Source organism: Prionailurus viverrinus, chromosome B3 (assembly GCF_022837055.1).
Source record: "Prionailurus viverrinus isolate Anna chromosome B3, UM_Priviv_1.0, whole genome shotgun sequence".
Lineage (NCBI taxonomy): Eukaryota > Metazoa > Chordata > Mammalia > Carnivora > Felidae > Prionailurus > Prionailurus viverrinus.
The window spans coordinates 1,855,381-1,867,912 of record NC_062566.1 but is presented as its reverse complement, the minus strand read 5'-3'; the positions used below and the strand labels follow the sequence as shown (position 1 = coordinate 1,867,912).

The following is a 12,532-nucleotide window of genomic DNA, read 5'->3' as shown; positions in this document are numbered from 1 at the left end:
CGTGATAAATATATTCATCTTCTATTATCATACAGCATTATTAAAATATTTTGATTATTCCCTATGCTGTTCTTTGCATCTCTGTGACTTACAACTCGAAGTTCCTCTTAATTCTCTTTATCTACTTCTCTGTAGCCAAGATATGAAAGCAACTCAAGTGTCCAGTGATAGATGAATGGATAAAAAAAAATGTGATACACACACACACACACACACACACACAAGAATATTACTCAGCCATAGAAAAGAATGACATTTGATATATTCCTTTTTTCCCCAATATATTCTTAACTTAAAAGTTCTGCTACAGTAAATATGGGATTTTCACTTAAACAAGTTGCAGTAACCTGGAAAGGCACAGTAAGGGGAGTATCGAGGCTAAATTCTGGATACCAGAACCAGATGCACAAATACTGGGAAGAACCATACAATAAACACTTCACAGATACCAATTTGCAGTGGCCTAAGCCAAGAGGAAGAAAACAGGGTAAGGGGCATCATGAACAGTCCTGTATTCCTCCATGGTTTGCTGTGTTCAGCTCTGTTGATATATTTTGTGTTTACTTGCAGATACTTAAAGGTGCAAAACGTTAGTGTACTAGGAAAAAAATCACATATGAACCAGTACAACTTCCAGATTATATTTACTCCCCTGTTTAACAATCATGTATGAAATCTTTTGTGTTACAGTTAGATATTTTGTAGTAAATGGACGGTAATCTACTTTCTCCGAGATGAGAACCTCAATGCCCACATTGTTTCTCCACTTCCTTCTTGTTAAGATTATTTTTAAAAAAAATTTTTTTTAACGTTTTATTTATTTTTGAGACAGGGAGAGACAGAGCATGAACAGGGGAGGGTCAGAGAGAGGGAGACACAGAATCTGAAACAGGCTCCAGGCTCTGAGCTGTCAGCACAGAGCCCATCGCGGGGCTCGAACCCATGGACCGCAAGATCATGACCTGAGCCGAAATCGGCCGCTTAACCGACTGAGCCACCCAGGCACCCCAAGATTATTATTAATAAGCACTTATTTAGGCATCATAGTAAATTTGACTGGTTTCTTTGTTTCCCTCTCTTTTGAGTCTCATATTTTTCTCTTGAAAATACGCCATAAGTATATAATTTTTGAATTAATCCTTTCTGATATGGTTTGTAAACTTTTAGGGCACCTGGGTGGCTCAGTTGGTTAAGCAACAGGCTCATGGTGCTTGAGATCAGGCTCTGCACTGACCCTGCTTAGGATTCTGTCTCCCTCTCTCTCTGCTCTCCCCCTCTTTCTCAATCAATCAATCAATCAATAAATTGTTAAAAAAGTAAAGGATAGTAATCTGAGTCTTGTCACACCTGAAAACGTCTTCAATTTGCCCTTGCATCTGAACAATAGTTTGACTTCTAAGTTTACAATCATTTTTCGTTGTCTTTTTGCATCTAGAATTACTAATGAAAGTTTGATGATTATCTGATTCTTTGTACTATTGTAGATAATCTGTTATTTCCTTGATGGGAATTTTTAAGACTTCATTTCTATTTTTGATATTCTGAAATTTAACACAATTTACAGAAGTTCCTTTTTAAATTCATTCCTGCTTGAGGTGCCTGGGTGGCTCAGTCGGTGGAGTATTTGACTTCAGCTCAGGTCATGATCTTACGATTTGTGGGTTCGGGCCCCATATCGGGCTCTGTGCTGACAGCTCAGAGCCTGGAGACTGTTTTGGATTCTGTGTCTCCCTCTCTCTCTGCCCCGTTCCCGCTCATGCTCTGTCTTTCTCTCATAAACATTAAAAAAATTAAGTAAATAAATTCATTTCTGCTTGATACTTGGTATGCCCTTTCACTTATAAGGATTCATGTCTTTCTTAAACTCTGTTTTTCTTATTTTCTTTGATTGATCCCTCCCTTTATCTCCATTCTCTTCTATTAGCTATAGGAATTTTTTTTTTTATGTATTTTTAAGAAAGAGAGCACAAGCAGGGAAGGGGCAGAGAGAGAGGGAGACACAGAATCCAAAGCAGGCTCCAGTCTCTGAGCTGTCAGCTCAGACAGAGCTGGATGCAGGGCTTGAACCCATGAACCGTGAGATCATGACCTGAGCCAAAGTCAGACACGTAAACAACTGAGCCACCCAGGCACCCCAGCTGTAGGATTTCTTCATCTGTGTGCCATGTCTCTTAATTTTTCTTTGAAGTTTTTCAGATTTTTATCTTTTTATGTGAAATTCTACAAAAATCCCTTAGTTCTCTTATTTCATTAATTTGTTCTTCAGCTCTGTTTATTTTACTCTTAGGTTTAACTGCTGAATTTTACACTCCAGCAGTCATGTTTTTCATTTCTAAAATTGACAATTGGTTCATTTTTCATAAGTGTTTTTTTGTTTCATGCTGTAATATTCTTATTAAGGATATTTTTTAGACTTTTAAAATCTCCTTCTGTTGGTTCCTTTTACCTCAGTTGTTAGTTCTCTTCATTGAGTTTGATGCTTTTCTTTCAAGGTGGTATTTTTTTCTTACATGTGGTGATTATTGGCCGTCTCATTATTACTTTTGGAGTTCCTGATTTGTCTGAGAATGTCATGTTTGTTTAATACAACTTACCTCTGATGTAAGGATAGAGGTAGGGGGTGCCAGGACTTAGCCTCCCTGATTCTGCAGCATGTTGCCGTACTCTCAGTGCTGCTCTGCCTCTTAGGCCAAAGCTCCTCCACTCAGAGATCCCACCTCTCAACAGGCTCAATGTTGCTCACTTCTTGGCATAAACTGGGGGCGTATGTGAGCTGTTGGGGAAGAAGGTACAGGGAAGGATGCTGTGTACCCAGCTGATCGTGTGGGGGGATTCCAGCCAGTCGTCAGGGAAGTTGCCCCAGAGTTCCTGCCAGTGCCTGGCATATGTGCCCTTGGTATCTGCTTTTGGAGCCACCCCTTCGTTTTGCACTGTGTGGTCAGTGGCTTCATCTTTCGTTCTCGTGTTAGATTACTTTTCACTTTTCTTTTTTTAAATAGGCTCCCTGCCCAGAGGGGAGCCCAACATGGGACTTGATCTCATGACCCTGAGATTAATACCTGAGCTGAGATCAAGAGTTGGATGCTTAACCAACTGAGGCGTCCAGGCGCCCTTATATTTCTTTGACTTTTTTTTTTTTTTTAATTTTTTTTTTCACGTTTATTTATTTTTGGGACAGAGAGAGACAGAGCATGAACGGGGGAGGGGCAGAGAGAGAGGGAGACACAGAATCCGAAACAGGCTCCAGGCTCTGAGCCATCAGCCCAGAGCCTGACGCGGGGCTCGAACTCACGGACCGCAAGATCGTGACCTGGCTGAAGTCGGACGCTTAACTGACTGCGCCACCCAGGCGCCCCTCTTTGACTTTTTAAGGATTCTTTATTATTTTTTTTTAAGGATTCTTTATAATTTCTAGTCTGTCAAAAATGCCTCTTGTTTTTCCACATTATTATGGGTTGTATATATGCACTGTATTTAGGCATATGCACACAGGTGTGTGTATCTTCTCTATCATTTGTAGGTATTTGGGGTGAGAAGCCTGGAGCATGTGCTCAGTCCATTATCTTGATCCCAGATCTCCAGAGTGAATATTATTAAAGTCTGTCAAAATGTTATGAGAATCTGTTCACGACTGTCTCCTTTATTCTTTAATGCTGTATTATAGTTTGCAGCTGTTTAGCAGGTAGATATAATGATAGAAATGTTACTATAAGCATATCGTTTCCACTAGAGTGGGTAACATTAAATGGTATAAAATGACCAAGGATTCTGTTGCTATGCAAAAGGTTATTTGTAGTTTTAGCTCATGCTTTTGAAATCAGATCGTGCATTGATTCATACTATAAGATGAATATGATATAAATATATGAATGTATAAATATGAACGCAAATATCCCTGCTATAAATATTTACTGTGTGCCTTCTAAATGCTGGTTTTATGCCAGGCTGTATGAGTAAAAATAGGACTACAAGGTGGTCTCTATTATAGAGAAAATTTATAAGCATGTATAGAATATAAGTGTTGTTAGTGTTGGAGTGCCTGGGTGGCTCAGTTGGTTAGCTTCTGACATTAGCTCGGTCATGATCTCATGGTTCTTGGGTTCGAGCCCCCCACTGGACTCTGTGCTGACAGCTTGGAGCCTGGAGCCTGCCTTGGATTCTGTGTCTCCCTTTCTCTTTCTGCGCCTCCTCTGCTCATGCTCAGTCTCTCTCAAAAATAAGTAAACATTAAAAAAAATTTTTTTTAAGTGTTGTTAGTGTCATAGGAGAAGTAGAAGAAGCAACAATTAACTTCCAGTTATGAAATCTTGAATGGAAACGTATAATGGTCAGTACACTGAGATATTCCAGTTTTGTCTGTATGTTTTTGAACATTTTGTAGTTTTTGGATTTTCCCAGTGTTCTGTTAGTGGAAACACTGTACATCCAGGAATTGAGAATTCTGACATAAGGATGCATGAGAAGAAAAGGTTCATGTGAATAGTGTTGATGATTCAGGTCAAGTTTAGGAAATGTGTAAACATGACAATGAATATAAAGGTAAAGTATCTTCCTAAGTTTGTTTTTTTTTTTTTTTTAACTAAGCTTTGTTTTCTTGCAGTGTTCATAGTTGGGATCATGTTACTCAGGGCCTGGTAGAACTTGGCTTCATTTTAATGGATTCATATGGGCCAAAGAAGATTCTTGATGGAAAAGCTATTGAAACCAGCTCATGTCTTTCTAAAAAACCAACCCAGCATGCTTGTAAACTGGGAGCTGATATCCTGTTGGAAACTTTTAAGGTGAGACCCTAGTTTGGCAGCCATTCCCTAATTCTATGAAATTATAAATGGGGCATGGCGTTTGCCTGGGAGCTTGGAGGACAAGGAAGTTTTGAGTATGCAGCAGTTTCCAGGAACAGAACTCGGGATAGTAATTGAAATGTGACAGATTCAGCTTGATGGAATGTTTGTATTTTCATTCTTTATTTGTATTAGTTTTTCATGTGTTTTAATTTCCCCTTTTTCTCTTTCTTAGATGTTCAAATGTCAATTAGATTTTTATGATTTCCTCTTCTTCCTCCAGTAGTAAATCATTTTTTATCATTTTCTGTTTGGGAGCTTCTTTGGATGCTCTTATAGAAGAAATCTTTTAGGTCACTGTAGAACATCCACCTTGAAGAATCATGTTTTTTGGTTCACTGTTTTTGAAGAACTCAGAATAGTTCTGTTTTTTAATTCATTACCATATGACAATGATCATCTCAATCTTAATTTCTGAAACAGCTTTTAAAAATTCATTTCCTTTCAGCTAAAACAAAAGCTAGATTATGAGGCTAAATAATTTTGCTAATGATTGCTCTACATCATCTTCTTGGCATTGAATTGATGTAGCTACACGCCAAAAGTGTCTGTTGGAAATGTTATTTGGGGGCTAATTTAAATGTAAATCTAGGGTTCTGATCCAGAATAATGAAGTGAATGCATACAGTAGTCCTTGAGAGTTGTGTGTTAGATGATATAAATGATCCTGCTTTTTTTTTTTTTTTTTTTTAATTTTTTTTTTTCAACGTTTATTTATTTTTTAGGACAGAGAGAGACAGAGCATGAACGGGGGAGGGGCAGAGAGAGAGGGAGACACAGAATCGGAAACAGGCTCCAGGCTCCGAGCCATCAGCCCAGAGCCTGACGCGGGGCTCGAACTCACGGACCGCGAGATCGTGACCTGGCTGAAGTCGGACGCTTAACCGTCTGCGCCACCCAGGCGCCCCTCAGATTACTATTAAGAAGGATTATTTAGGGGCGCCTGTTCATGCTCTGTCTCTCTCTGTCCTAAAAAATAAATAAACGTTGAAAAAAAAAATTTAAAAAAAATAGTAATCTGATTAAAAGAATAAAAGATTTTAATATTTTTTGGTTTTTATGTTTTTAAAAGTTTATTTGAAAGAGAGAGAGAGAGAGACAGCGTGTGCACACAGGAGCAGGAGACAGGGAGAGGAAGAGAGAGAATCCCAAGCAGGCTCCACACTGTCAGCATAGAGCCCAGTGCAGGTCTCGAACTCACAAACTGTGAGATCATGACCTGAGCCGAAATCAAAAGTTGGATGCTTAACCAGCCGAGCTACCCGTACACCCCAATATTGTTTTTAAATTAATGTTTTTTAAAACTAGTGAGGTTCCCTTTGGTTTTACACAGATGTTGGCTTTGTCAAGGCATCTATAGAAAATATAATTTACTAATAATCTGTTGTTAGTTTGATGTCTGAAAGAAATTAGTCTGTACCTGGAAGTAATCAAGTTCATGTAAGAATTTGAGTGAAAATTGAAAACAGTTCTTTTTTAAGGTGACTACTGTCCTTCCAGAAACCGAGGAAGGGTTTGGTGAAGATTTTTGAGATTTCCAGAAATTTTCATGGGCTTTTAAATTTTAAAATAAGTCATGCATACTGTCAGAAATATGGGTATTAGCATGTAATGGATACCTAAGTAGAATTAGTTCTGTTTGATGCTGAACCGAACATGTGGCAATACTTTCATGTGAGCTCTCTTTTAGGCTAATAAACATGGTAGTTTGCCCTGCTAATGAGTCACCTGAGCACAGAGTGAGGCTAGAATTGAGTGATCCTATCTTTCCAGATGATTGACAGTATATCTGTCTTTGAAATAAACAGTCATGGGGTGCCTGGGTGGCTCAGTCAGTTAAGCGTCCGAATTCGGTTCAGGTCATGGTATCACAGTTCATGAGTTCGAGTCCCTTGTCGGGCTCTGTGCTGGCAGCTCAGAGCCTCGAGCCTGCTTTGGGTTCTGTCTCCTCTCTCTGCCCCTCCCGCAGTCATGCTCCGTCTCTCTCTCTCTCTCTCTCTCTCTCTCTCTCTCTCAAAAATAAACAAACAGTTTTGAAATAAAGTCATGTTATACTTCTATCCAGACTGTTTTTCATACTGCCTAACATGAATTGATACAACTGTAAGCTGGAGGTCACCATGTAATATTTTATTGCCTGTTCTTTTTAGATCCATGAGATGATCAGACAAGAAATTCTCGAGCAAGTCTTCAACAGGGTTGTGACCAGAGCATCCTCTCCCATCAGTCATTTCTTAGGTATTGAGCTGTGAGAAGGTGGATAAAGTTCTAGGGAATATATTCATGTAAATGTCAATACTGTTTTGGTTCTGGAAAAAAAAGTTTTTAATGCTACAGTAGTTCAATGCAGTATCTTTGATTATGATGCGAGTGAGACATAAATCCTTCTATGTTGTTGTGATTATCAAGAAGGAAAAGGAGGGGCGCCTGGGTGGCTCAGTCGGTTAAGCGGCTGACTTCGGCTCAGGTCATGATCTTGCGGTCCGTGAGTTTGAGCCCCGTGTCGGGCTCTGTGCTGACAGCTCAGAGCCTGGAGCCTGTTTCAGATTCTGTGTCTCCCTCTCTCTGACCCTCCCCCGTTCATGCTCTGTCTCTCTCTGTCTCAAAAATAAATAAACGTTAAAAAAAAAAAAAAAAAGAAGGAAAAGGAGCACTGGGGCACCTGGGTGGCTCAATTGGTTGAGTGTCCGACTTCAGCTCAGGTCATGATCTCCTGGTTCATGAGTTCAGGTCCCACATCGGGCTTGCTGCTGTCAATGCAGAGCCCTCTTTGGATCCTCTGTCTCCTTCTCTCTCTGCCCCTCCCCCATTCACGCTCTCTGCCTCAAAAATAAACTTTTTTTTCTTTTTCCAAAAAGAAGGAAAGGAGCATATAACTAATGAGTGAAACTTGTCTTACAGTAACTCTGCCTTTTGTTTTACTACTTCAGTGAGTGCTGTCCTGCTGCAACTCATTGACCTCCCATTCTGCTAACCCTTGACATTCTGGCTTCAGTACTCCTCTCTTTGTATTTTGTTTGTTTTAATTTTAGAGTGGGAGAGAGGAACAGAGGTGGGGGGCGGGGGAGAGAATTTCAAACAAGCTCCATGCTCAGCACGGAGCCCAGTGCCAGGCTTGCTCCACCACCCTGGGATCATGACCTGAGCCAAAATCCAGAGCTGGACGCTAACCTAATACATAGCTTCTAATCCCAAATCTACTGGTCTTTTCTTAGCCACCGACTTTCCTAATTTCTCTATCAGTACAACTCATTTCTCTATCATTACAACTCCCTGAAACTTTTTTAGATAGGTTCTCTGATAACTAATAGTTTGCTTCTTATCCTGCATGTGATCAGTTCTTCTCTTCCTCCTTTCGTGATTCCTTTTCGTCTACCCTGAAGGGTCAAGATTCTGCAAAGTTCAGTACTTGACACTATTCTACTCTTTTTCTTTCTTTACAGCTTTATTGAAGTATAATTGAAGTACCATAATCTGTACATACTTAAGGTATACAGTTTGATGACTTATGACATGTGTACACCTGTGAAACAACACCGTGATCACCCACAGAAGTTTCCCGGTGTCCCTTTGTAATTCTTTCCTCCATCCTACTCTTCCTCCCCACCTCCTGTCTCCAGTCTAGTCTGCTTTCTGTCTATAAATTGAATGCCATTTTTGAGTCTTAGGTAAATGGAATCCTACTGTATGCACTCCTTTTTTTGCCTGGCTTCTTTCACTGAGCATAATTCTTGTGAGAGTTTTCCGTATTTGTTGCATGTATCAGTAGTTGGTCCCTTTTTATTGTTAGTAGTACTACCTGGTGTGAATATCACCTCAATTTGTTTGTTCGCTCACCTATGGACAGGTTATATAGGTTTTTCCCAGTTTGGGTCTGTTACAAATAAAGCTGCTGTGAGCATTCATTGTAAGTCTTTTTGAGGAAATATGCTTTTGTTTTTCTTGGGAAGATACCTGGTAGTGGAATGGGTGCATCATATGGGAGATCTGTGTTTAATAGTTTAAGAAACCGCCAGACTGTTTTCCAAAGTGGTTGTACCATTTTACATTCCTGCCAGCAGTGTTGCTGGTTGCTCACATTGTGACCAACACTTAGTATGGTTAGTTTTTTTTAGTCATTGATAGGTGCTTGATAGTATCTCATTGTGGTTTTCATGTGTATTTCCCCAGAGCCCAGTGATACTGAACATGTGCCTTTTTTGTATGTTCGAATCTTTTGTCTGATTTTTAAAATTGAGTTGTTTGCTGCCTTATTACTGAGTTGTAAAAGTCTTCATGTAATCTGAATATAAGTCCTTTGTCCGATACGTGTTTTGCAAATACTTTCTCCTAGTCTGTGGTTTTACTTAATTTTTTTAACAGTGTTGTTGAGGGGCGCCTGGGTGGCGCAGTCGGTTAAGCGTCCGACTTCAGCCAGGTCACGATCTCGCGGTCCGTGAGTTCGAGCCCCGCGTCAGGCTCTGGGCTGATGGCTCAGAGCCTGGAGCCTGTTTCCGATTCTGTGTCTCCCTCTCTCTGCCCCTCCCCCGTTCATCCTCTGTCTCTCTCTGTCCCAAAAATAAATGTTGAAAAAAAAAAAAAATAAAATAAAATAAAAAAACAAAAAAAAAAACAGTGTTGTTTGAAGAGTTTTATCAATTATCAATTTATCAGTTTCTTTTTATAATTCCTGCTTTTTGTGTCATGTAGTAAAGAATCTTTGCCAAACCCAAGAGCACTAAGATTCACTATGATTTTTCCTATATTATCTACTAGAAGCTGTATAGTTTTAGCTTTTTACACTTTAATCTGTGGTCTATTTTTGTTAAATCCTATATGGTGTGAGTTCATTCCCCACCCCACCCCCCCCTTTGGCTATCCATTTGATCCAGTACATTTAAAAAAAAATTTTTTTAGTGTTTTTTCATTTTCTGAGAGAGAGCAAGCGAGCAGGGGAGGGGCAAGAGAGAATGGGAGACACAGAATCCGAAGCAGTCTCCATGGCCTGGAGCCTGATGTGGGGCTTGAACTCTCAAACCATGAGATCATGACCTGAGCTGTAGTCAAACGTTAACTGACTGAGCCACCCAGGCGCCCCTGATCCAGCACATTTTTCAAAAAAGATTATCTTTTCTAGAGCACCTGGGTGACTCAGTTTGTTAAGCATCTGACTCTTGGTTTTGGCTCGGGTCATGATCTTGAAGTTCGTGAACTCCGCTGACAGTGCAGAGCCTGCTTGGGATATTCTCTGTCTCCCTCTCTCTGCCCCTCTCCTGTTTATGCTCTTCCTCTTGTGCTGTCTCTAAATAAATTTAAAAAAAAATAAAAGATAATTTTTTTCATTAAATTAGCATGCTATCTTTGTTGAAATCAACTAGCCATATACATGTGGGTCTATTTTAGGAATCTTCTGTTCCAGTGATCTGTTATTGTCTTGATTGCTGTACCTTTGTAATAAGTTTTAAAATCAAGTAGTGTAAATCCTTCAACTTTGCCCTTTCTCAGCTACTATAAGTCCTTCGCATTTCCAAATAAGTTTTAGAATTAGTTTGTCAATTTTTATAAAGAACTTGTTCAGGTTTTGATTGAGATTGCCTTAAATAATGGATCAATTAACAATAATGGATCATCTTAACAATACTGAGTCTTCTAACCCCTGAACACAGTATAGCTCTCCATGTATTTAGGTCTTTAATTTCTTCTAGCAGTGCTCTCTAGATTTCAGTGTGAATCTTGCATATCTTTTGTCAGATTTATCCCTAAGTATTTCATATTTTTATTGCTATTGTACATGATATTTTTAAAAATGTCTATTTCTGATTAATTGCTAGCGTGTAGAAATAGTTGCCTTTTTATATTGATATTATATCTTGCAACCTTGTTAAACCTTATTCTAATTGCTTTTTGTCAATTCCTTAGAATATTCTAAATAGAAATCGTGTCACCTGCAAATCAAGACATTCCTGATATATTTGCATCTTTTTTCCTTCACTGATTTAACTTAGGGGCTTGTCAGTTTTACTAATCTTTCAAAGAATGAGCTTCTGGTGTGAATTCTCTCCATTGTTTGTTTCCAATTTCACTGATCTCTGCTTCTTATTTCTTAGCTTTTGCTTGCTTTGGGTTCATTTTGCTCTTGTAAGTGGTTGAAGAAATCAAAAGAATAATATGTCCTCTGAAAAAGTTAGTATTCAGAGTACAGAGAGTATTACTGGAATATAGCCACGCTCAGTCATTTACATGTTGTCTATCTTGCTTTTACACTATACCAGCAGAGTTGAACAGTTGTCATTTAAGCCATGGCTTATAAAACCTAAAATGGTTACTGTCTGGCCCTTTACAGAAAGAGTGTCAACTTGTGGCCTATTACATTTACCTGGAGGTTTACATTGCTTTTTCTTCCTGGTGCTCCAAGTTTCCTTTCGTTTGTGTGAAAGGTTTTAACTGCAATTTCTTTAATAAAACAGGGCTGTTCAGGTTATCTCAGTCTTCTGGGAGAACATTTGTAGTTTATGTTTTTCAAGGAATTTGGCCATTTCACCTGAGTTACCAAGTTTATTGCCATGAAGTTGTTGAGAATATCCTTTTCATGACTCTAGGTTCTATATTGATGTCCCCTTTCTTATTTGTGATAGCTGTGATGTGCGTTGTCTTTTTTCTTACCACTGAAGCAAGAGATTCATCAGTCTTATTATTAAAAAAAAAATTTTTTTTAATGTTTATTTATCTTTGAGAGAGCACGAGCAGGGGAGGGGCAGAGCGAGAGGGAGACACAGAATCTGAAGCTGTCAGCCCAGAGCCCGATGCGGGGCTTGAACTCACGAACCGTGAGATCATGACCTGAGCCAAAGCCGGACGCTTAACCGACTGAGCCACCCAGGCACCCCAAAATTTTATTGATTTCAAAAAAACAGCTTTTAGTTTCACTGAATTTCTCTGTTTTTTGTTTTTAGTTTCATTTATTTCTGCTCTTTTTTGTCTCCTTTTTACTGCTTTGGGTTTAATCTTTTTTTTTTTTTTTTGGCTAGAAGGTTAGGTCACTGGGGCACCTGGGTGCCTTAGTTGGTTGAGTATCCGACTCTGGATTTTGCTTAGGGATCCCAGAATTGAGCCCCGCATCGGGCTCCACGGTGAGTGTAGAGCCTGCTTAAGATTCTCTTCCCTCTCGCTCGCTCTCTCCTTCTGCCCCTCTCCCCCGCTCACAGTCTTTTTCCTCTCTCTCTTTAAAAAAAAAAAAAAAAAGAAACAGCTTAGGTCAGTAATTTGAAACTTTTTTAATACGAGCTTTAAACTAAATTTCCATCTAAATATTGCTTTAGCTATATCCCATAAATTTTGTTTTTAATTTTCTTCAGTTACAAATACTTTTCAGTTTCCCTTGTGATTTGTTCTTTAACCTATGAGTTATTATTATTTTCTTTAACCTATGGGTTATTTAGAAGTATGTTGTTCAGCTTTCAAATATTTGGAGGTTTTCCAGATATTTTTCTGTTGTTGATTTCTAATTTGTGGTTATAATACTATCTATGACATGAATTTTTAAATATTAATTAATTAAAGCAATCTCTACCCCCAATGTGGGGCTCAATTCACAACCCCAAGATCAAGAATTGCATACTTTTTCTCCCAAAAAATAAACATAAAAAAAAAAAAAAGGCGGGGGTGTGCTTGGGTGGCTCAGTCGGTGAATGTCTGACTCAGCTTAGGTAATG

The 12,532-nt window shown here is 39.0% G+C and overlaps 1 protein-coding gene across 4 annotated transcripts in view; it reads left to right on the top strand.

Moving 5' to 3' along the window:
* The window catches only part of FANCI (FA complementation group I), a 91,926-nt gene that overhangs the window by 39,981 nt on the left and 39,413 nt on the right, over positions 1 to 12,532 (top strand). For all 4 annotated transcript variants that reach the window (XM_047862132.1, XM_047862130.1, XM_047862131.1 and 1 more), the window contains 2 exons: positions 4,601 to 4,781; positions 6,992 to 7,079. In XM_047862132.1, coding sequence (XP_047718088.1) covers positions 4,601 to 4,781; positions 6,992 to 7,079 — 269 coding nt within the window. The remainder of the gene's footprint in view (positions 1 to 4,600; positions 4,782 to 6,991; positions 7,080 to 12,532) is intronic.